Below are 26,798 nucleotides of genomic sequence, written 5' to 3' on the forward strand. Positions count from 1 at the left end.
ACCACTGGTGGCGCATGTTGGGAATTAAGGAAGAATGGCATGCATTACCGGTGGCTCATGTCGGAATTTTCGAAAAGCATAGCTTTTTCATGCTGTCGGGCTGAACATGTTAATTAGGGCCTCACACAGATCATTCGCTGAACTCTTAGTATGGGAAACTAGATTTGTGAATATTCCAAGAAGATTCTGAACTTTCCACCAGCTGATTTGCGTTTGCAGATTTGTGAATCTGGAATCTCAGTTTAACGTCTCACGTTTATACTCTTTAGGCTAACAAGTAAGGGAGACGCATGATTAAGGCAAGTGAATAATGATGGAAGAAATGGTGGAATGAGAATGTAGGATGAAACGAGAGTACCCCGAGGAAACTACGGATGCTACCAGTATGCTACCAGTACAAGTTTACGTGGCCGGAGATCGAACCAGGGACCCCACATAGCAGAGTTTAGCGCTCTACCACCGAGCTACCATGTCCCTCTCCGTGCAGATTTCTGTTTTCCAGTGCGTATAATGGTGTGTGACAAAAATAAACGCTTCTCAGCGGAAACCAGTTTCACATAATTAAAAAAAAAAAATACAAAATTATCAGTTGAAAAACATACACCCAAACTTATTCACAAATGTTTCCATCTTCTCTTTCCTAGAAAAGCCTACTTTCGGCCTCTTGAAACATTAAAATGCATATCAACAACAGCTATGTGTCATGCAACGCCAGCTATTCACAATAACTGCCCATACGTGGCTATTTCTTCAAAGTAAGCATCTTCGTTTACCTCTGCCATTCGAAATTCCAAGAATTGAAGACATATTAGCATCCCTCCTCTACTTTCCACATTCCAACGTCAAGGGACTGCAGTTATTATATATGAGAAACTTCGATCGTTTGGCCAAATAACAGCGAAGTCAAAAATTTGGTATTCTGTCATTCATGTGTGGATAAAGAGCAATGGAAGAGAAAATGCAAAATGGCAACAAATTGCTTCTAAATTGTGAAATTACACGCTTCCTGAAAATGTCATGAAAATTAGAATATATGGCATTTTGTCATTAATTCTGTGCTTTAATTTTTAGCATTCAAGTAACAAAATGACCAAAAACGAAACATGCACTAATTGATAAATCTCACTGAGCTGAATAAAATATGGATGAGGTAAATCGTCATGCGTAGTACGTATTCGAGAAAAAAGCGAATCGTCTTGTTAACGTAAAATTTGATGCTGTACGATAAAAGCGCTGCCAATGAAGACGAAACTAATGCTAAAACATAATCTTACCAGGGTTTGTAAAATGGTACTATAGCAAGATGATGGTGCTGAATTGAAATTCAGCATACTACATTTCCTTTTTTTTTTAAACTTCCGTTAAGCGACCAGAGGAGAACCACATGAGATGGTGAAATGCGGATAGGCCAAATCTATTCGTTGCAGGTTGCATCTCCCCCATACCAAAACACAGGGACTGCCGTTCAATCATTGTGGACTACAAGTGAAAACGTATCTAGTGCAACCGAAGGGCTCGCCAGGTGTGAACTACGTGAAAATGTATCCAGTGCAACTGAAGCGCCCACCAAGTGTGAACCTACGTAATGTTATTTGATTCCTCAAGGCGGCCGCTGAGTTCCCTGAAGTTCCAAAACCAAACAGTTCAGAAACCATGTTCTACCCTTTCTATGAATCAAATGATTTATACATTCCTCAAGATCGTCTTCCGCCACAGATTTTTACCCTTACTTACTCTCGTCCTGTACGTTGGTAAATTCTTTAAATTCTCTGCAGCATTTGTGCACACAACAATCGGTTAAAGTTCCCGTCATAATTCTTAATCATTCCACGACGATTCTTCGACGACAATTCTTAATCATTCATTCCGAGTGAAGAAATCGAATTACATCACGTAAGTTCACACTTGGTGGGCGCTTCGATTACACACGATACGGTTTCACGCTCGCTACTATTGATCAGTGGAACCTATTTTTTGGTATGGGCGATATGTGGTCTCCAATGTACATATTTGCCTAATCCACGTTTCGCAATCTCAGGTAATTCCCTTCTGGTTGCTCTAGAGAAGTTGACGAAAAACTGCCCTCGTATACGTACATTCTGAAACTTTATCGAAGAATCCTCAAATTTAGTCTGACGAACTTGATGACAGCATTTATTTAAGCCATAACTATTAATGGCGAGAAGACGCAACAAATAAGCCTGCTCACAGTATGATTGGAGTACCATCCCTGTCTTCTCCAAATGTTACGGATTCCTACTGTATTGCTATTCTCTTCCCAACTGTTGCTAACACTACATTCTTCCTTCTACCCACTTAAAATTGTTAGGGGATCCATTTAGAGCGGCCTCTATAAGCTGCATCGTATTTATCCTCCTGAGAAATCTATACCAGACTAGTTCCGCGATAACGTACAGATCTACTTCAAAGTAAAAGATGATACCAACCTCAAGACCCAATGTTTATTTTCAAGATCTTTGATATAACATAACAATAACGATTTAGATTTAGTGTTATTTCTAGAATAATCCCTTAAACGTATATTTTTTTCCTCATTACGGCTATTTTAATCTGTTATGTAATAATATACGCACATTCAACTACAATAGTTTGCTTTTACCTTCGTTCAGAGATTAGTGTTCTATTTTAAGCATTACTTTCCCTTAAGACATTGAATAAATACATATTTCTAGGTTGCACATGTAAGTCATGTAATAATTCTCGTGCGTTGCATAACTTAAGGTCATGCGAATGTACTTCAAAAGTTATCATAAAAAACAATCTTTCGAGCTTCTTTAATGATAATTTTAAAGGACAATAAAACAGTTGGTATAGTACAGCACTAGGTGATATCTTAGTACAAAGTTCTAAACTCCTTATCATTGGTGATCACGAAGACTTTATGGTAAGACAAATGGACTTCCGATTTTTTTTATCACTAACTTTAGAATCTTTAGTAATTTTAAATCAATGCCAACGTTGTTTTCTTTCACATAGGGAAAAGGTAAATATTATTTGTTCCGACGTAGAGTAAAGGTAAATGTTGTTCCTTCCTTCCAAGATAGAGAAAATATTTCTTCTGACATAGGAAAAAGGACGAGATTGGTTAAAATGGAGTTTAACGTCCGTTTCAACACTGAGTCCATATGAGACGTGGACCCACAGTTTAACGTTCAATCCAAACTGCATGAGCTTCGTGCCTGGATCCACCACATCGAAAGCGTGCATGTTAACCCTGTAACTGCAAGGGACCTCTGGAAAAGGACCTGAAAAAATTATCTCATTCGTGGCTAAGCGGTTAGCGTACGCACCTCTGCTATGGGAGACCCGGGTTCGATTCCTGCCGGGATCTCGTGTGGTTCAAATTCCACGTTAATCAGTAGGTAACGTCTCATATAGACTTGCTGCTGAAAGTCACTTTAAACTCAAAATCCACTTCACTTGAGAAAAAATGCAAACAGTATTTCGTTTCATGTAGAAAAAAAAAGTAAGCGGTGTTTTCTTCTTACTCAGTTTACATGAAGCAAGGTCAAAGGTAGATTTCTCCGAGTAGAGAAAATATTTTATCTGACCTAAGGAAAAGAACTGGAGGAAATATAAATATTTAAGTGACGTAGAATAAAGATAAGCAGCTTCTTCTGACATAGAATAAAGGTAAGCATTGTTTCCTGTAACTGGACAAAAGGACAGCAGTACCGAATTCTTCTTGCACAAGGTAAATGAAGCCGTGACTTCCATAACCGCACAAGTCCAGCTGAAGAGATTTTGAGAAACTCAATAAAAACCGCCGCATATTTCTTGGACATGCGAACTTGGAAATCAGACTCTTTTTTTTTTCATACTGAGACTTTGATGAATAACAAATATCACTAAATGTAAAAAAAAAAAAAAAAAAGTCTGATTTTTCAAGTTGACATTTCCAACGGATATTCAGTTTTTATTGAGTTTCTTAATATCTCTTCAGCTGGATTTGTGCGGTTATGGAAGTCATGGGTTCAAATGTATTTTAAGGATTGTTTCTCTTATATAGTGGGAAAGTAATTATAAGTGTATAGTGTATAAGTCTATAAGTTTTTCCTCTGACGTAGAGAAAATATTTTTTCTGACGTAGAAGAAAGAACTAGAGGAAAAGTAGACAGTATTTTCTTTAACGAAGAAAAAATGTAAACAATACGTAGACTAAAGATAAATAATGTTTCCTTCGACACGGAGAAAATATTTTTCTGATGAAGGGACACAATATTTCTTCTTAAGTAGAGAAAAGGATAACAGTATTTCTTCTCACGTAGAGAAAAGGTAGACAATGTTTCCTCTTATATAGTGAAAAAGTATATACAATTCTCCTCTGATGTAGAGAAAAAAAATTTTTGACATAAAAACAAACATTGTTTCCTGTGACATTGAAAGTCAGTAAATAATTTCCTCTGACGTCAAGGTAAACACTGTTTCCTCCGACGTAGCAAAATATTTTATTTGAAGTACAGATAAACATAATTTTCCGTAATAGAAAGTAGGTAAACAGTACTTCCTCTGATGTCAAGTTATACATTATTTCCTCCGACGTACAAAAAAAAAAAAAAAAAAAAAAAAAAAAAATACGGAAGATTAAGTGCTGCAAAAAAAAACTTCTGGGCCAAAACTAAGTTTTCAGCAAACAAAAATTAGTCTACTTGCCTAGTTGTAGCTCTGTGTATTACACACGATTACTGCATAATATGTCTTTGTGTAGAATATTTTATTATCCTATTACAGAAGAAATTAGGGATGCGCACGAATCGAGTCGAGTCGAGATTTAAGCCTGTCTCGACTCGTCTCGAGAAAATGTTGTCTCGATTCAAAAATATGTTTCTGTCTCGATTCGACTCGAATTCAAGTTAAAATATACGCATACATCAGCCAGAAATGAAAGTTGAAGTTTAATATCTCATGAACAATCCATATTTATTTTATGTTGGGAGCCAAAACCATAACTACAGTATGTTTTATAATTTAGTGTTTACAAAAATCATTTTAAAAAATACCTATCTATAGAAGTGAAAGGTACCTATCTGTACTAGTTCTTGGCATCCAATCAGTACATTTATTGTAATATACTATGTAAAATAGTCTCGTATCATAACATGTGATGTACAACAAATGTTACATTATATGTATGTTATCCGTAACTTGTGATATGCTGCGACACATTAAAGCCTCAAAATAGTTGGGGAAGCAAATAATCCAGAAGTTATGTAACCCTTTTGCGTTTATGGGAATTAAAACATAATAATTATAACTATGTTAAATTAGTATAGAGTGCCAATTGCTCATTCAGAGAATTTATGAAGTTCACTCCATCGCAATAATTTTATACAAACTAGATATAGGCTACGGATAATAGTTTTATACAAACTAGATAACCAAATGTTATTATTATTATTATATTTGAAGTACAATCAAATATCACGACATTAATTATTAGTTTTAATTAACTGACTTGAGCTGAAATTTAAATCTTGATCTCGGAAGATTAACTATTAAGTTTATGAGTTCTATACCTTTCTAAAGTAATAAATGCTGGAATTGGTTTCAAGGCTGTTTCTGAGTGAATACTTGCTTCAAAATAATGTTAAAAATTATAGAAATATTTTCGAGACATTCGAGTCAAGTCGAGATATTCACGAGCAGTCTCGGCTCGACTCGTGTCTCGAGTCGAGAAATACGTTTGTCTCGACTCGTCTCGAATTTTACAAAGTGTGTCTCGACTAGAATTCGAGTCGAGTCGAGTCTTATCGATTCGAGATTTGAGACATGTCTCCACTCATGCGCATCCCTAGGAGAGATCCGTCTGGTTTCAGCGGAACAATAACAATTGTTCACATTGTTAGTTTTGCGGTTCTTGGTTGCGGTTAGGTGGTTCTTGACTGCTACGAAGTTAAATATTCACACTTATTATTTCTTTATTTGCACTCCAATATTGTAATGTTTTCTTAATCAAATCTTAAATAACTCGGGTCTTAAGCCTATTGCATTTTATTATAAAATAAAGTCTTATAAAAATTTCTATAAAGTTTTTCTAAGTCTCTAAATGTCTATACTGTATGACAAATTTCCTCGGCATACAGAGAGTGACTTCGGAATACTGATAAATTCACAGCAGTCTTAAACAGGTATCGAGATTACTTCTTACCTCCTGGCAGCACCAGGAGTAGGCGATGAAAGGATATCTTCTTCGTTCATAGCAGCCTCGGAAGATAGTTTCAAAAGAAATCTCCATAGCCCATGGCAGTCCAGGAGATAGTGTTAATAGATGAGTGATCAGCGATAAACTGATATTTTCATCGTTTCGTCGTTTTCTTTTATGGACGTCTTCTTTAAGGGAGAATCCACGACGGAGGTCGGCTTTCTTCGTGGTTTCTCCGAATTCTCTTCGTATCTTCCTGGTGGTCCTACCGTCGTCTGTTATTGTTTGTGTATGTACGTAAGAACACGTGTTCGTAGTAAAAACATGTGGTTACTGTGCTTGAGCGTATGGAACCTTACAATATTCTTTGTTCGGGTACTTGAATATATTTCTCATGCCAGTTGTATGAAAATTACAGCATTTTATTATTCGGCAAATTGTCGTAGAACTGTGGTGATATTTTCCCCGTTAATATAATGTTTAAGAACTATATGTACACTCATGTCCAAAATCATTGTCGCATATCTATAACTGTCTTCTTGTAAGAATATAATTCGATAATGATTTTGCAGGATGCTTTTAATACTGATACTATGTGTATAATCGAGAAATATAGATTTGTATTAAATTTCATTGGAAAAGAATTATAAATACGAAAATTAGAATGAGTAAAACAAAATGTTGCTAAATGGACAAGTAGTGTTGCCACGAGACGAGACGAGACTTCAGGCTGTCTCGTCTCGTCTCGTGCAAAGCATGTCTCATCTCGTGTCTCGTCTCGAAAAAATGTGCTCGTCCCGACTTGTGTCTCGTCTCGAGAGGTTCTGTCCCGTCTCGTCTCGTTTGTCTCGTTTTGTCTCGTCTTGTCTCGTAAAAATATATCAGCATACCATGGGAACGAAAGTAAAATGTAGCAGGCTGCACCATGCTAATCAAGATACAACAAGGGAAGAGAGGGAGATTATATATCGAAGTGGAAGATGGTTTATATACCAATCGAAAGCACTAATGACGCCTATTACAAAACTGTAATAAAAATTTTCCGAGTGCATATACTGTGCGAGTTATATGAATATACAGGATGTCCAGAAAATCCATTTCCACCCCTTGAAATCGCAAACGATGAGACAGATGCCAAAACTGGAAAACACATTTTTGATCATTATAAAAGTAGAATGTATCAAAGCAAACATTGTTGTCCCAGGGCCACCCGCAGAGTCCCAGGCGGGATCCAACTCAAAAATTACAAAAGGTAAGGGGGTCAAGTAGTATATCGTTCGAAACTTCTTGGGAAATGAAAGAAGACGAACAAGTCCCAACTCTCTAAAATTACCCTTTGCAAAATGGCGGCCGGTCAAACTGTCAGCAAAAACGTCATTGTAGAGTCTATGGCCACCCTCCAAAGAAAGAAAAAAAAACTGAATCGGTAAGACAGATGTCAAAAAAGAAAAAGATGTGTGTCATCTTTTCAAAAGTACAATGATTGAAAGTAAAAATGTTTGTCCCAGGGTCCTCCACAAGGTTCCAGACGGGGTCCTACTCAAAATTTTCAAATGGCAAATATGGTCAAATAAAGCTGTTGAGAAATAAAAGAACACGGAACAAGTCTCGATCCTCTAAAATTACCCTGTGTAAAATGGCGGCCGGTCAAAATGTACATCTTCATTTCGATTTTCTGAGCACGTTCACTTTCCATTTTGCAATCGGCACTTGTATTCATTCTGAGACATTTGTACGTATTTACTCTTCCTGGTGCAAGGAATTCTTTCGTTTGAATCATTTTATAATTGATAAACCAGATAACGAGCATAAGTACCACTGTTGTGCAGTCATAAACATAAATAAGTAGAGGTAAGAGTCTTTACTTCAGATGGCTCCAACCTCTACTTATTTATGTTTGTGGAAGTACATTATATGTTATCTAGTCAGTTCTATACTTAAAGATGTCAAATGTTGTCGTTTCTTTTCTTTATGTCTTAATTAGCTTTTATTTTATTATTTTTTTTTCCTTTATTTAGATATTATTGGGCTCAAAGAGCAGAATCTCACAGTAGGGGCATTTCCTTTCTTTCCGTTGAGTACAAGAATTAAAGTGAAAATAAACTAAAACCCGGTTACAGAAAGAACAACTAAAATGCAAGATGTTTGCACAGTATTATCGTAGAGCGTCCATACTTGTTCTATCTGCTTTCATTTAATAACAGCTTTAAACGATGTGCTACTTGACCTCCCTTGCCATTTGAACAATTTGAACATGACCCCCCTGGGACATTGTGGAGACCCTGAGACAAATATTTTTACTTCCAATCATTGTACTTTTGAAATGATGACACACATGTTTTCCTCTTTTGACATCTGCCTCACCGTTTCAGGATTGTTTGGGGGGTGGCCATCGACTTTACAATTACGTTTTTGCTGACAGTTTGACCGGCCGCCATTTTGCACAAGGTAATTTTAGAGTATTGAGACTTGTTCCATCTTCTTTCATTTCCCAAGAAGTTTCGAACGATATACTACTTGACCCCCTTACCTTTTGTAATTTTTGAGTTGGACCCCGCCCAGTACACTGCGGATGGCCTTGTGACAAGAATTTTTGCTTTGATACGTTGTACTTTTAAAATGATCAAACACATGTTTTCCAGTTTTGGCATCTGTCTTATCGTTTGCGATTTCAAGGGGTGGTAACGGCTTATCTGGACACTCTATATATCCATATAACTCGCATAGTATATGCATTCAGAAAATTTTTATTACAGTTTTGTAATAGGCGTCATTAGTGCTTTCGATTGGTATATAAACCATCTTCCACTTCGATATATAATCTCCCTCTCTTCCCTTGTAAGTTACAAGTATTACCCAGAACACACAAGACAAGAAATGTCACGGTAGCTACACCGTGAAGCCTTCACCTCTGGTGTATGTGGTAGTCGGTTCGATCTCGGTTAGTGCCAAGTGAACTTTGTGGTGAACAAACACCGTGTGCGTGGGTTTTCTCGGGGTTCTCCCGTTTCCTCCCACTTTCTTCATTCCACCATTTAATTCATTACTCATCATCACTGTCTCCTTTAGCCTAACCGGCATAAACGTGGGACGTAAAACTCAAAGATTTCATTTCATTTTTCGAATGTGTGTGTTTTCTCGAAGTTGTCTAGTATCCTACCACTTTCTTCATTCCACTAATTTTCCCATTATCATCCATTCGGCCAAAGTTACCTAAAGGTCTTAAAAATAAATTCAAATAAGCTCACAAGGCAAGGACAAATAGTTTACAAGATAATATATCTCTGCTGTTAGTTGTCTGAGGCTTCTCGACCCTGGCTTCTTTTTTTTACATTCTAAAACATTGAAATTTGTTTTACCAGTTTCAATACACGAATATACAGTAAATTGCTCATAGGTACGTCGAAGATGAAGACACTAATGTTAAATAATGTTTACACGACAAGCAAAGTTCGATGTAAAGGTGTCATCATCCCCGACACTATCGTATACTATCAGCCCAATTGGTTTATAGTGTCTGTATATATATATATATATATACATATACAGAGAGAGAGAGAGAGAGAGAGGTGGAAAGATATATAGATAAATAGAGAGATAGATATGTGTGTACACTTTGATTTCATATATTCCAGCCTTTAGGTTTCACAGTGTTAACCCATAACAATCCAAAAACTACTTTCCATTTTAGCATATTTAGATTTGTTGCAATTATTTTTTTTTTAAAAAAAGCTCGGAACCAAATAATTTTATTGAGTAATGGAAAGTATTTGATTGAAATTTTATGTTACTGCACACTAAGCTCTACTTAAAGTGCCATAGTAATGGGAGCTGAACGACACATCGGACGAAAGAATGCTTCGGGCCAGTCTTCACCTCTATGGTTCAAATCTGTACCCATAACCGCGGGGTGTGTGCTACTATGTGGTGCTTGCCCCGTTTGTGTAACAAACTCATGACAGTACACCCAGATTAGCTAATGTCTAAAAAAAAAAAAAAAAAAAAAAAAAGAAAAAAAGTTAATTTTTGGGTGGCAATTTTGGATTAAAGTTCCTTATATTGTCGGGATCTATTCTCGATCATACAACGTACATCTTCATACCAAGCCTAGCGGTCTGCGGCGATAGACCATTGGCTTGAAGGCCCCGGGTTGAGTCCCGGAAGGGTCATGTGTATGGATTTTAACAACATTTGTTTTTTCGTACTGTGTCAGGGGGGGGGAATCGTACGGGATAAAAGGATTTCAGTCTGAAAAAAATGGAGAGAATATCCTCCCCAGGATACTTTCATGGGAGTAAGGAATTAGTAAAAATATAGGATATACCTTTTATAGCAGGTTTAAAAATATGGTTTGGGTATCCTATTTCATTTCTGTTAATTATGTTCTTCAATGTTCGAATTTTGATCATTCTCATGATATTTTCTGCTTTCAACGGAGTTCCATGAATATTATACCAAATGTTCTTTACACTTATCAAGTTCGAGAGGTTTTATGCGCCTGTAAGAAACAATTTCTGAAGATGAATATTATTCACTAGGAAAGGGAAGTATTCCCCTCCTCTGAACATGGAAGCAGAGGGCAATTTCGCACTCTGGTCAGATCAAATATTTCCGCGTAAAACTTCTTTACCTAAAGTGTTATTAGTATCATAAATTTGCTGAAAGCAAACAATTTGAAGGGTTCGTCGATAATATCTTTGCTTCCTTTGTCGTCCGCCCGCCTTCCAAACGAAGAGGTGAATTTTACAACATGACTGCTGTATAATAAGCGAGCGATTGGTAAAATGGTAAAAGTGTGTTTTTATGTGTGTGTGTGTATGTGTGTGTGTGTGTGTGTGTGTGTGAGAGAGAGAGAGAGAGAGAGAGAGAGAGAGGAAGAGAGAGAGAGAGAGAAGACAAAATTTTAGTTGCAAGATGACATACTTCAATTGCCGTTTTCGGTTCATATAGCAAAAGAATACCGCCATCAGAGAATAAAGACAAGTGTAGACCTTACCCAGTTTTCAAATTGAATAGATGGTAGTGGTAGTTCGGTTTCTTGACCTTGTAAAAATCTTCCCTGTCTTTGATTTTGTTTATCATCATTTCAGCCAGAAATAAAAAAAAAATGAGAATTCCGCAGTTTACAGCAAGGGGAATTGGGGACAAGACATTAAGGATGATATTTCTGGAAGCTCATGTATCACGATTGTTTCATTCAATAGACAAAGGACACTTTTCTATGAAGGCTTTTCAACATGTTTTCTCACAAAGGGTATTTTCCTTTTGCAATCTATATGACCACTGGCAATTTCAATCTTGGCCATTCCCGCCAGCGTTTTTATTTTCGAGACACGAGACAAGACGAGACATATCACGAGACGTCCCGTCTCGTTTTCGAGACGGGACAAGTACACTGAGAAAAAAAAATGTAGGTGGCATACTTAAAAAGATAGGTTACATGCGTAATTCCTGTAGTTTTTGGACTTAACGTACACTAGACGTATAACTGAAAACGCATGTTTTATAATACTTTCTGTATAAGTGTTCCATCTATACGTACTTTCCGTATGAAACAATATAGGCGGTCAGGATCTCACATACAAGTGGACGTATATAACATATAGCTGACGAAGGAAACATAAGTATATGCATGTGATATACGGAAAACTGTTAGATGTCAGACATCCTGCAATGGCATGATGTAACATCTAAGGGCAGTGCCTATGTAGCATACGGATAACTTATGCTCCGTACTTATTTCTATAGTGAGCAAGAGGATACCGTATATTTGTACAATATACCGCTGTCCGGAGAACGGATTTTTCTCTGTGTAGTCTGTCTCGTCTCGTGTCTCGTCTAAGAGAGTTGTGTCCCGTCTCGTGTCTCGTCTCGTTTACGAGACGAGACGAGACGAGACACGAGAAATGTCTCGTCTCGTGGCAACACTATGAACAAGAAAGTTTTATTTTCGTTTTATTGTTCATATTTACTGCTCTTTTGACATGAAATTTGCCACATACATGTCTTTGCCGATTATACACATACAAACATTGTAAGAAATACCTCGCGAATTCGTTATCAAATTATATTCCTACAACAACATATTTATAGACATGCGACAATAATTTTGGACATGAGTGTACATATATTATTATACGCTACCAAAACCCTATTAGTTCAGTTTCTGTTTCATATTACGGCAATCTAACGTAATTTTCTTTCATTTACAGGTGCTTTAAGAATGAAAAGACTGGTATACGTTTCAACAGTGACGTTTCTACTTAGTCAATTAATTATGTCACTCTCAGTACAATGTGCAGTTATTCAGGTAAATAAGATAACATGTTTTATAAAAGGTTGACTGTGAAACACTATGTAAGTAATATTTGGGTAGATTATATAATTGATACATATACGAGGGACACTAAGAAACTTTTGAGATATGGGTCTCTGGGTATGCAAAACTTTATTATAGCTATTACATTTTTTCAAAGTTTTCTCCATGACACCACACAAAGCCTCATCCTTCTGAACCAATTCTGGAAGCATTGGCTCTAGTCTGGTTCAGGCACTGCACTTAACTGCTCTGTATAAGCAATAAGAGCATTTTCAGAGGAAAGAAACCTATGTCCACGAAGTTTATCCTTCATCGCAGGGAACAATAACAAGTCACACGGTGCCAGGTCAGGACTGTAGGGTGGGTGGCTAAGAAGTTTAACACGACTGTCTTCAATGAATTCAATTGTGATGTTCGCTGACTGAACAGATGCATTGTCATGGTGCAGCATGATTCCCCACAGGCCAGTTCTTGATCGTCTCTCCTGGATTCTCTGGAACACCTCTGGAAGACAAACATCCATGTACCATCTCGCTGTAACTGTTCCTTGATTTTCCAAAGGAATTGTGGCCACATGTCCACTTGGTGAGAAAAAATGTTGCCACCATTTTCTTTCCAACACTTCTTGACCTTTCGACTTCCATGGGTGTTTCTTCGCCAGGAAACAACCACACAGACGATTGGCGCTTCGTTTCGGGATCAAATTGATATATCCATATTTCACTGTCAATAACTATGTCTGAAACCCTCCCAGAACCACCATTGTTAAATTTCTGGAGCATGTCTTGACACCATTCGACACGAGCATGCTTCTGAGAATTTGCCAGATTGTGAGTCACCCAACGTGACGAAACCTTCCTCACACGCACGTTTTGTGTAAAATGTTTGAAACACTCGGCGAACTAATACCAAGGGCATACTCAATGTCACTGTAGGTCACAAGTGCATCTTTTCTCATCATCTTCTCCACAACATCAATGTTTTCTTCCATGACAGCTGTGGATGGCCTCCCACTGCGCCCCTCATCATCGTTCAAGGACCGGCCCCGTTTGAATTCAGCATACCAGCGAAAAACTGTTGTACGTGCTGGTGCACTGTCTCCAAATGCAGCAGACAAACTTTCAAGGCACTGTGATTCATTAAAACAACTTTTTTTGGTCGTACAAAATCATTGCATGAAAATCCCTCCTTTTCAACTCAATGGCTGAAGCTCTACTAACGACAAATGCTGCGACTTGGCAACATTACTCTTGCTAACGAGTGGCGTGATTGTTACGAAACTGGTTGAGTTCACTTGTAAAGGAGGGGAGTTCCTTTCAACGAAAAAAATTTTCATTTCCTGCGTTCCAGTTGTCCACATCTAAAAATTTTCCTAGTGTCCCTCGCACATGATGCGTTAAAAAAAAACGTAAGAGCTCTTATCTCGGCTGCGTGGGGTCCTTGGTTTGATCCCCGTCCAAATAAGTTTGTGGTGGATAACATCGTGACCGTGGGTTTTCTGGGATACTCCCGTTTCCTCCCACATTCCCATTCCACCAAGTCCTTGATCATCATTCACTTGCCTTAATCACCTGTGTCCTTTAGCTTGCAGGACTAATCCTGGGTCCTTAAACTGAAAGATTTCATTACAAGATTTTTTTTTTTTTTAGGAAGGAGACAATTCAATACTTCTACTCCCCTGTTCTTGCTATGTAAACAGTAGTACTTACACAGTTATTTTAGTTTTTTTATTATTATTATTATTTCGTATGTCAAATAATTGAGCTATAGAGTTTACTTATGGTATTCCAGTGGGTTGTAGCAGTTTTTGATACGTCATTTCTGTGAAAAGCAATTTGCTGTAGGGATGCGCACGAGTCGAGACACACTGTAAAATTCGAGACGAGTCGAGACAGGCTTACATCTCGACTCGACTCGACTCGTGTGCATCCCTAATTTGCTGGTTTCCTACAGTTTCAGTAACTATGAATTCGTTTCAATGGAGCAGCCCCATGCCCGTACTTTTTTTTTTCGAAGAACATGACTATACAATTACATAACCGAAAATTTTGTATAACTGTACGTAACGTGGCTTGGTTTATTGTTCTGTTTCCTTCGGTAATGTTGTTCTTTAAATCCTGTTGGAATCATAAATTATGGTTTTCTATTCAAAGTAATCGCAATTCAGCTGGTAAAAAAAAAAAAAATCGGAATCATCTCTAAATATCGTTTTGAAGGTGCCCTAACTCTAAGACCTTTTGATGTTCACACAGTGAAATATCAAAAATCTTCAAATCCTTTTGCAATTACTAAATTATATTACATTATATTCAATCCTGGCATAGAAACTTAGAGCGAAAATTACAGATACGACTGTATGGCAAAGCAAAATAACTAGCAATACCATAACGCAGTCGTGTATATTGTATTTATAAAATTCTAGTGCTTTTTCATTTTGCGTTTATTTATTGCTTACAAAAAATCAATTGTCCGACATTGCAGTTAGCTTCTAAAATTTTTTTTATGTATTATTTATTTTCTTGTACTTAAATGTTTTAATATGAGTGAAAATATGCTGTCTGATTTTAAGATATAATTTCAATGTTCTAGGAACGACATGAGAGTCATCTAAACGAACAGCTGAAAAGATCTATTCGGGAAACTACGACGAGGAATCCAGGCTTCTTTCAACTCGTAGGAAGGTACTTTCGGGAGGTGAGTTGGTGAAATCTTTCAAATGTGGAATTCAGTCTATACAACCCGATTGGGGCACTGGTCAAAAGAGTGTAAAACGCTTTTCTTAGACCAGACACCCTGAACGAGGTTTGCCTGGATTTTCCTCATTCACACCAGGCAAATGCCGGGGTGAACTTATAGGTCCCAGGCCGCTTCCTTCCTTGTAACGGTGACGGTAACGGTGGAGGGTATTAATGGTTAAAATATGAAACAAATCTTTAATAACCTCCCGTTATCTGGAATCTCGGTAGCAGGAGCGCACGCTCCGAAAACAGTGTATCAAGAAATAGTGAACTCAAATAAGAATACCAATATTAATACTACAACACTCTTGGGTCGTGATCGACAACTTACCATTCGAGCATTCAACATAAATCTCCACACTGATGTTATTCGCGAAGTTGTCAGACGTAGCGTGGACGTAGAGAGATGATGCAATCTAGACTCTGAAGTTTCAGAACACAATTGCGTAAACTTGCTAAAAACCACATGTATTTATTTACTATATTTGTTTTTATAATACCACATTCTATCACAAAATAGTATTCGTATACACAACAGATAATGCTAACCACAAATGAACAATATTTTGACGTAAACAGTCGCTTTAATAATGATTTGATAACGTCACTCACTTTAATTATTGATACCGTTCAACATAAAACTGAGATTGACAAGTAATTAAAAGAAATAAGATATATCAAACAAGGAAACATACAAAATACTATATACAACAAAAATAATAATAATACATGCAATACGGTTTCTCTACTATTTAGTCTTTTCAGAAGAAATGCAAGTCCAGACGACAGTAGCAAATTATATTATTTCAAATGTCTAGAAAGAAGTTTGATCTCTTATTTATATTTGTATTTATTATTCATTTATTATTTTTAATTATTTCCTTTTTACGGATGCACTTAACTATTATAATATACTTGTCACTTGATATAATTGTTTCTATCTTCCGTTCTGTCTTTGCCCGAACAGATGATTCACTAGTGAAATACTAATTTGAATGCAAAGTGACTAACTGACTGACACTTGATAGTCGCGACTGGCGAACTTTTATTTAAATTGAATTCAACTTAGTACTGATACTTTAAACATTCTTCACAGATAAATATGTTAGCTAGCACAGTTTCCAGAAATAATGCAGTTATGTAACGATGTTATAGTACTACTGTGGTTGTTGGATATTTTTATAGCTATAAATTGAAGTAATATTCCGCTATTATATAGGCCTATATCAAATATAGATTGATTTTGTTTTAAGCGCTTTTTATGTATATATGTTTCAAACTTGAGCTTACGACTAAAATAATTCAATACAAAGGAATGCGTTCATATCGTGCGCTCATTATATGCACGACGTTCTATATTTACTGATCCTTTAGAGCAGCGTTTCCCAACCTTTTTCCACTTGCGGCACACTACGGGTGTAACTTGAATTCTCGCGGCACACTCATAGATATTATTATTTGTAAATATAAAATACCGTGGTATTTTTTTCTGTTATTAATGATCTTTCTCACAGAGAAGAAAGCTCGATCACTGGTTTTTCCCCGTGGTTAATCATTATGCTTACTTTTCATTCTAATTTAAAAATAGAAAACAATTCAAATGAAATATTGGTCTCAGGTTTGCAAAACTACGCTTTCTTTTTCGAAAACTGTATCCAATCTTTCACTAAGAAGATAGATTACTAAATAACAAACGGACAAACAAATCTCTTTTACTTTTAAAACACAAATGTAGGTAATTTGTATTCATGTTTGCTTTGTCGAAAGTATTGAATGATATTTTAAAATTTCAGGCTACGAAATAGTCTGCAACAATAAAGAAGCAACAATGGCCATAACAATGATAACAAATACTTTTTTCAACATTAAAATTGTACACAAGAGTAACATGGTATGAAACTTAAAATTGTACATTCACAGTAATGTGAAATACAAATATACATTTTCCCTTATGTCTTGCAATTTGATTGCTATAGAATTAATAATTTTGTTTCGATTTCCCCGCGGCACACCAGCGGCCCATTCACGGCACACTAGTATGCCGCGGCACACCGGTTGGGAAACGCTGCTTTAGAGTGTCTACAAATTATTAACTTCTACTAATATTGACTGGCGCAAGAAACTTTATATTTACTTTTTGTAGCACTGATATGCAGTATCCAATAAAATAGATTAGATTATGAGTGAGGTATTTGAAATGAATAATATTATATCGGCTTACATAAATAATGTATCAATATTGTAGATTTACTTTTTATATGTGCATATGTTTTTACGGTAATATCAAAAGAATTCTATAAGGTTACGAGTGCAAAGCATGCTTTAATGTGTCGTATACCGTATACACATATCACTTGTTTTAATTCTTTTCGTTGACATAAGTACGTGACATGCGATGTTTACTTGCAGGGTCTTGTTTCTTCACGAATATGGCTTACTTGTTATTTTTCGAGCACATTCGTTTTTCTTACCTTCACCGGCAGGTTAAAGCACGTATTTACATTTCATCGTACCTCTTATGCTTCTCACTTTACTATTACATCACTTAAAATGGTTTTTCAGCTGCATTTCTCTTCTATTCTTCTCCAGCTGCCTGCCACCTGCTCCTCCTGCTGTCGATTCAACCTGCTGCTCCCTGATCATGTGTTGACAATGTTGCCAGTGAAGTTTAGATAACAGTGGTGTTCAGAAGGTAACTGAGCGGAGCGCTCAGTCACGCCGCTCGAAGTGAGCGAAACACAAAACTACGAAAACAACACGTATACAAATGATGATGGGGCAGCGTGTCCTGTCACATATGGCGTCCGAATAGGTTGATCCCTGCGCCGTCACTAAGCATTCACAGAGTAACTTTCACTTAGTTCCACAGATACTTATAAGAACAAGATAATTTAAAAACAAATGAAACCTGACACATACACGTATATACATATATACACAATATTTCGAACTATGTACAGCCTGCAATCTATTCGCAGTACTCATCAGGCAAGTCCTTCAAAAGTTGACTGGCACAATTCTCCTCTGCCTTCTTCCGCCATTTCCAGTATTCTTCTTTAGTGGGCTTCCACAATTTACATTGGTGTTCGGATCGGTGTCCTATCAATTTTCCATTGTTCGGATCAATCAGCTCCACAACCTTAAGACTTGGCTTACGAACACATAAGTACGGTCCTGAGTACAGATCGAACATCTTTTTTATCTGCTGTGCTGCTGCATCACTGATGGGATGTGCCCTGAGGAATATAAGATCGCCTACATTAGCATGCCGATCCGATGTCATTTTTTCGTTGGTACGTTGATTCTTCTTCGCCATCTGAGACTTCTTACGGTGTGCAATCATAAGTAGCCGATTGTCCCACGAATTCCCGTCTTCAGCAGTCTCCTCTTGGAACAGTCGTTTCATCACAGGCGTTACATCCTTCACGTTTAGATGTGCTTGGACTGGGGCAACGTTCAAATTCTCCACAATAGTATAATTCAGTAACATAACAATATTCCACAAGTGCTTATTCCAATCCACATGTTGTCCAGCACAATACAACCTCCAAAGCCTATTCATTTCTCTATGCATCCTCTCCACGGGATTGGCTTGAGGATGGTATGGTGTGGTGTGATACACTTTAACTCCTTTACTAGCCATTGAGCCTAGGAACTTACTAGATACAAAACATGGACCGTTGTCACATATAATGGCGTCTGGAATGCCTAAGTGCATAAAATACAAATCCAGGCACCTCAGAATTGCAGCAGTTGTAGCTCGTCTCATTGGGTACGCTACTAGATGCCTGGTAAACACATCCATGCACGTGCATACATATGCCATGTTTGACTTGCTGGTTGGAAGCTTCCCTACCACATCGACTGACAGTAACTCTCGGGCTCTCGAAACTGTGACTGACTGTAACTTCCTTGAGAGAGGATGAGGATCAGCTTTGTGTCTCATACACAATACACAATTGCGGATGTATTGTCGCACGTCAGTATACATGTCTTCCCAAACGAAATTTTCCAGAAGCATCGTGTGTGTCTTCGCATATCCAAAATGACCCCTGTCATCATGGTAACATTTCAGTACTCTCTTTACTAAAGTTTTGGGTACAACTATCCTCCATTTATCTTTCAAATGAAAATCACGTTTTAACAGCACACCTTGTTGGATCTTATAATACAGTCGTACAGATTTTCCCCAACTTATTTCTGGTATATTGGTTTGATTTTGCTCCAGAGCCTCTATATACTTCATTAACCGAGGATCTTCATGCTGGTATTGCTTCCAATCCTCACTGGTCATATTTGCTAAATCTCCTGGAAGGACATGAAAGTTCAAAATAGTAACAATTCTAGGTGACTGGCATACTGTAATACGAGACAAAGTATCCGCTGCTACATTGGTTACTCCAGGTATGTATTGGATTTCCAACTCAACATCTTGCATTTCAATACACCACCGATATAGCCTGGTATTCCAATATTTTATGCTCTTAAAATGCACTAAAGCTTGATGGTCAGTTTGTACGATCACATGATGCCCTATCAATAGATTACGCCATTTTCTTATAGCTTTCACAACACCCAACATCTCTATCTCAGTAATGGTATAGCGAGATTCGCAAGGCTTAAGTATGTGTCCAGTGAAACCAATAACTCGTTTCCCATCTTCATACTCTTGTGTCAAAATAGCAGCAGTCCCAATAGTTGAGCCGTGAACTATGATAATGAAGTCTTTTGACATATCTGGATGCAGCAAAAGTATCTTTTTACAGATCTCATGTTTTATTTCTTCAAAACAATTCGTATGTTCAGGCAACCAGATCCATTTCTTCCCTTGTTTAAGCAGCTGGTATAATGGTGCTGACTTACGAGCAAAATCATGTATAAACTTGGAGCACCACTGGGAAAATCCTAAGGTCCGTTGCAATGTTTTAATAGTTGTAGGCCTTGGCAATGACTTTACCAGATCCACATACTCTGGATTTTTCGCTATTCCTACCGGTGTTACCACAAAACCTAAGAAATTTGCCTCAGATACCATAAATGTGCATTTCTTTAAATTGACTGTCATATTTGCTTCCTCTAACTTATACAATACTTGGTCTAACAATTCAATATGAGCTACTGGATCAGTCCCTGGAATTAAAATGTCTTCTATATACAGTAAGATCTTTTCAAGAATAGCAACTCCCAACACTCTCTGTAACACTGCCATTAAACAAGCTCCACCATTCTTGTAACCAAAGGGTACTCTGCAATGCCGGTATATCTGGCCTTCAAAACAGAATGCTACAAGATCCCTACAATCTTCAGTTAACTCGATCTGGCAGTAGGAATGCACCAGGTCAAGGGACGTTGCACAGGTCATCCCATTAAATCTTGCAAAGAGGCCATCGAGGCGTTCGACCTTCAGATTTGTCAAAGATACGAATTTATTGAGTTGGACCAAATCAAGACAGACTCGAACCTCATCAGAGTTCTTCTTTCTGACTATTACCAGGGGATGGTGATGTTTTGAAACTGCAGGCTCAATGATACCTTGACGCAACCATTTTTGGATCTGCTCCCTTGCCTTATCTCGATAACATAGTGGAATTGGGTAAGGTCGTTTCACAATTGGATCTTCAGTGGTAACTTGGATTGTATACTTCAACTTGTTACATTTTCCTGGGAAATGGGCGAAAACTTTTCTTCTCTTCATCAGCACATTGAACAACATTTCCTTGTGTTCCGGAGCAATAGGAGTTTTTTTCACCACTTCTGTCACTTCTTCTAGGGTAGCGTACTGACTCTTTTCAGTCGCTTCTTCCCTGACTTCTACTCTCTTTGGACAGCAAGCCCAGCATTGGATCTCCTGAACAAGCGGGTCATACAAGGATTCCACAAGAGCTTGATCCTTTATTTGTGCCAGCGTAATTCGTCTCAGGTTGCAATCATCTCTTTGCCTTGACCTAGCTTCATCATACGAATATTCTTGTTGCATTAATACACTGTTCCACTGATTTAAAACTTCTTTCAGATCTTCATAATCGCATCCACATACCTGTGAGCCGCATACTTCCTCCGGATGGCATTCGCATTCACTCCATTCTTCTTCTATGACGTTTCCAGGAAGATGGTAATCCACACTCAACTCATTAATCATATTATTACACGTATTTTCTTCCTCCTTCGCTTGAACCATGGGTACTACGACTTCTTGTTCCCCAGTTTGAATGGTTACCATGCCATTTCCAAAATTCATTCTGACTTGAAACTTGCTCATGTAATCACGACCCAGTAGAAGATCTTGGTTGAGCCCGTCGACCACAAAAGCTCGAACATCCGTCTGTATTCCCTTAATTGTCACAGGAAGATATACTTCTCCTTTCACCATTTTCTTCCTGGTTCCACTATAATCGACAAGAACTACGTGGGGTGCTGGTTTCAATTTCGGATGTGATATAATCTTCGTAACCTTTCTCCATAACTCTAAACTACACAACGTCACCTCAGCACCGCTATCAACAAGTGCTTGTACAACTTCATCCAACACACTCACTCGTATGATACCAGACCATTCTTTTATTCGTTCAAAGTCAGTCTTCACGTCATCAATATTCTTACAATCTGTGTTATACTCCCACTCTTGTTCAGCTATACATTGAAATTTAATTCGAAAAATATTTATCTCATTCCTACACTCAAACTCACGTACACATAAAGGACTATATACACCACTATACACTTCCTCAGGTATATCCTCACTTACACTTTTCTCATGGGTCTTCTCACAACACAAGTCGTACCTACCTCCGACCCGCGAGGTGGATACTTCATTTAGTTTTTTGAATCTGGACTTCCTCGAGGATCCCAACGGTGTTGAATATCCTCTTGGGAGGATCTCGGGTCATCTCTTTCATACTCATCGTGTGTGTGCCATTTCCTTCCTGGCCGTCTACTTCCCCTCCAAGAACGTGCACGACCACCTCGTCGATAGTTCCCGCGTCCTCATGCACCATCTCGTCCTTCGTGCGGTGATTCTTCTCTTGTGTTCGCAGGCTCTGTCTTGTTATCCTCCTGGTCCTTCGATATAGCTCCTACTTTAGCTTTACGAGTAATCACCTCTTCACCGTCCTCCCATCTTCTAGCGCCATCTCTTCCTGTCTTTCGTCTTGCTTCCCATGTGTCGTGAATCTGTTCAAGTCGTCGGACTGTTTCAAGAATTTCTGCTAACTCCTGGCCTCGTGTTGAAACCAACTGTCTCTGATACTGAACTGGTAGCAAAGTTATGATAGTGTTGCAAATCAGGACTTCACTGCTCTGTGAATCCAAGTCCCTAATCTGACAAAATCGATTCGTAACAAAACGTTCAACACTTCCGTCAACCTTAGGGTTGAATGGCACAGTCTTAAGGCGCGTTAGCTTAGCACATGTCACATCTTCTGAATGATAATGCCTTAAGAACATTTGCTTGAAGTCGGCATACGTGAGGAACTTATTCACATTAGAATAATACCATGACAACACTGCTTCTCTTAGTATGAACGGTAATACCTTAAGCGCCTGACTAGGTTGCACCCCCATTAGAGCACACTCTCGCTCAAATTGTATGATAAATGCTTGAGCTGACAAATCACCTCTCTCTGGTGGATAGTGCGTGAACGATTTTATATCCGTCAATCGCAATTTCAGTTCCTTTTCGTCTTCTTCCTTTTCCATTTCCATTTCCTCCCTATAGTCCTGAGCTGCTTCCGAATAGACTCCGCGACGGTTCGTTAGTCTTCTGGCGTTTTCATTCTCGTTACCGTTAGAAGGAAGCTGTCTTCTTTGTCGGTTCCTTCTTCTTTCCGTCTTCGTTGACCATCCATCTTCTTCTGAATACCCGCTCTCATCAGACGAACTGGTCTTGATCCGTCTCCGTCGTCTTCTTCGATAACTTGGGTGCACCTCAGTTTCCTTGCTCCGAGAAGCCGCCGTACTATTGAGGGCACTTCTTCCACAGCAGGTACCACTGGAATCCTTTCTATTGCGCCTTCCATCTAAGCTTGGAGATTGAGCAGGATAGTATGGCCGCTTCACTTCTGTTTCCTCTTCTACGCCTGAACTATGTCTTCGCCATTCCTCCTCTATCCTTTGTTGAAGTGACGCGATTGCTACCTCCTGACAAGCCAACTTTTCTTGTACTTTCCACAGTTCCGAAGTGTTTTGCCACATGACAGCCTTCGACTGACTCACTTCCGCGCGACACTCTTGCAGTTGATTATTCATCACCGCGTTGGCTCTTATCATTCTTCCAGAAACCTCTTCTATCACCTTTCTACATTCATCAGTCTTCTGCATGACTTTTAACTGTTCTTTGGCTAAACGATCTTCTATCTGTGTCGTAGTCATCTGCAACACCTCATGCTTCACATCTGCAATCTCATCCTGCATCCTGTCCTGACATTGTGCCATACCTGCCACACAGCTCTTCGATACTTGATCGATTCTTCTATTTACTTCTTCAAATTTCTGACTCGCCTTTTTCTCTGTTAGTATTGCCACTTCCTCGAGTTTACGCACAGTATTCTTCAAATCTTGAATGTCCTGCTGGGTTCCGTCCATCTTTCGTGACAATTCATTTACCTGATGAGTTAATGAGGCGCTCGTCCTGTCACACTTCTTACTAACTTCTTCAATCTTGTTCTCCAATTGCTCTCTACTATCCCGTAAATCCTCCTGAATAACCTTCATCTCCATCTGAAAATCTTCCTTGATTTTCGACCTCAACTCACATTGTCCCATTTCATTATACTTCTCAAACATACGGGTAAGCATCTGCTCCATCGCATCTAAAGACAGACTTCGTTCTCCCATCTCCATCACCTTACGTGGTTTGCACTGTCCGCACTTCCATAATGCTTCAATAGGTGCATCATCCTCGAGTTCATTTTGAGCATTCCATTCTTCCTCCGTCATTTGACTACACACGCGGTGATACCAGCGATCACACAGACAACATTGTACATGATACTCATCTCTAGCTGGGTCCTCACAACACACTACTTTATCTGAGTTTGACATGGCCGCACCACCAGATTCACTTGCACTTGCACTGTCTCTTTGTCGATTACGCCGATTTCCACCCATGTTCACTTTCCTTTTTTTGTTTTTTTTTACGACGAAGTAAACTACACAACTAGCACTCCATGAAATTCACACTCTTGATTGCAACTATTCTTCACAAGCGTCTAAGTCTCATAATCTAAAATGTAACGGTGACGGTAACGGTGGAGAGTATTAATGGTTCAAATATGAAACAAATCTTTAATAACCTCCCGTTATCTGGAATCTCGGTAGCAGGAGCGCACGCTCCGAAAACAGTGTATCAAGAAATAGTGAACTCAAATAAGAATACCAATATTAATACTACAACACTCTTGGGTCGTGATCGACAACTTACCATTCGAGCATTCAACATAAATCTCCACACTGATGTTATTCACGAAGTTGTCAGACGTAGCGTGGACGTAGAGAGATGATGCAATCTAGACTCTGAAGTTTCAGAACACAATTGCGTAAACTTGCTAAAAACCACATGTATTTATTTACTATATTTGTTTTTATAATACCACATTCTATCACAAAATAGTATTCGTATACACAACAGATAATGCTAACCACAAATGAACAATATTTTGACGTAAACAGTCGCTTCAATAATGATTTGATAACGTCACTCACTTTAATTATTGATACCGTTCAACATAAAACTGAGATTGACAAGTAATTAAAAGAAATAAGATATATCAAACAAGGAAACATACAAAATACTATATACAACAAAAATAATAATAATACATGCAATACGGTTTCTCTACTATTTAGTCTTTTCAGAAGAAATGCAAGTCCAGACGACAGTAGCAAATTATATTATTTCAAATGTCTAGAAAGAAGTTTGATCTCTTATTTATATTTGTATTTATTATTCATTTATTATTTTTAATTATTTCCTTTTTACGGATGCACTTAACTATTATAATATACTTGTCACTTGATATAATTGTTTCTATCTTCCGTTCTGTCTTTGCCCGAACAGATGATTCACTAGTGAAATACTAATTTGAATGCAAAGTGACTAACTGACTGACACTTGATAGTCGCGACTGGCGAACTTTTATTTAAATTGAATTCAACTTAGTACTGATACTTTAAACATTCTTCACAGATAAATATGTTAGCTAGCACAGTTTCCAGAAATAATGCAGTTATGTAACGATGTTATAGTACTACTGTGGTTGTTGGATATTTTTATAGCTATAAATTGAAGTAATATTCCGCTATTATATAGGCCTATATCAAATATAGATTGATTTTGTTTTAAGCGCTTTTTATGTATATATGTTTCAAACTTGAGCTTACGACTAAAATAATTCAATACAAAGGAATGCGTTCATATCGTGCGCTCATTATATGCACGACGTTCTATATTTACTGATCCTTTAGAGTGTCTACAAATTATTAACTTCTACTAATATTGACTGGTGCAAGAAACTTTATATTTACTTTTTGTAGCACTGATATGCAGTATCCAATAAAATAGATTAGATTATGAGTGAGGTATTTGAAATGAATAATATTATATCGGCTTACATAAATAATGTATCAATATTGTAGATTTACTTTTTATATGCGCATATGTTTTTACGGTAATATCAAAAGAATTCTATAAGGTTACGAGTGCAAAGCATGCTTTAATGTGTCGTATACCGTATACACATATCACTTGTTTTAATTCTTTTCGTTGACATTAGTACGTGACATGCGATGTTTACTTGCAGGGTCTTGTTTCTTCACGAATATGGCTTACTTGTTATTTTTCGAGCACATTCGTTTTTCTTACCTTCACCGGCAGGTTGAAGCACGTATTTACATTTCATCGTACCTCTTATGCTTCTCACTTTACTATTACATCACTTAAAATGATTTTTCAGCTGCATTTCTCTTCTATTCTTCTCCAGCTGCCTGCCACCTGCTCCTCCTGCTGTCGATTCAACCTGCTGCTCCCTGATCATGTGTTGACAATGTTGCCAGTGAAGTTTAGATAACAGTGGTGTTCAGAAGGTAACTGAGCGGAGCGCTCAGTCACGCCGCTCGAAGTGAGCGAAACACAAAACTACGAAAACAACACGTATACAAATGATGATGGGGCAGCGTGTCCTGTCACATCGTTCCGCAATCCTTTCTTCCTTTTTTTTTTCCTAGGATAGTGTGCTCGCCGAGGGACGTCATCCCTCAAAATGTGACGGGCTAAATGGTCTCTGATGCCGAAAGCGCAGAAATCTAAATCCTAAATCCTCAGCCTATATAAGCAGACATGTCAGAGGGTTCCAGCCAAGTGTTGGATCTAACTCGAGCCGGGGGACCTAAGCCCCTAGTTTTTTGAGTGACAAAAATGATTTGAGCTATTACTTATATATTTTTGAAAGTTTATAGTAAACTCAGAATATACCTATCATAGTCTGGGATCTGAGTGGCCCTCCCAGTTTTCACCTTCTAGATCCGCCACTGTTTCAGCCCTTCATTTCTTATTTTTGCAGACTGGTAAAGGATAGAAATATCT

General features: G+C 38.0%; 1 protein-coding gene across 4 annotated transcripts in view; it reads left to right on the top strand.

Moving 5' to 3' along the window:
* Window positions 1–26,798, top strand: part of LOC145680469 (uncharacterized) — a 176,246-nt gene that overhangs the window by 125,318 nt on the left and 24,130 nt on the right. For all 4 annotated transcript variants that reach the window (XM_081751037.1, XM_081751036.1, XM_081751034.1 and 1 more), the window contains exons 2-3: window positions 12,376–12,473; window positions 15,072–15,176. In XM_081751037.1, the coding sequence (XP_081607163.1) occupies window positions 12,387–12,473; window positions 15,072–15,176 (192 nt within the window). In that variant the 5' untranslated portion in view covers window positions 12,376–12,386. The remainder of the gene's footprint in view (window positions 1–12,375; window positions 12,474–15,071; window positions 15,177–26,798) is intronic.

This window comes from Thermobia domestica, chromosome 3 (assembly GCF_964235325.1).
Source record: "Thermobia domestica chromosome 3, izTheDome1.hap1.1, whole genome shotgun sequence".
NCBI classification, from domain to species: Eukaryota; Metazoa; Arthropoda; class Insecta; order Zygentoma; family Lepismatidae; genus Thermobia; species Thermobia domestica.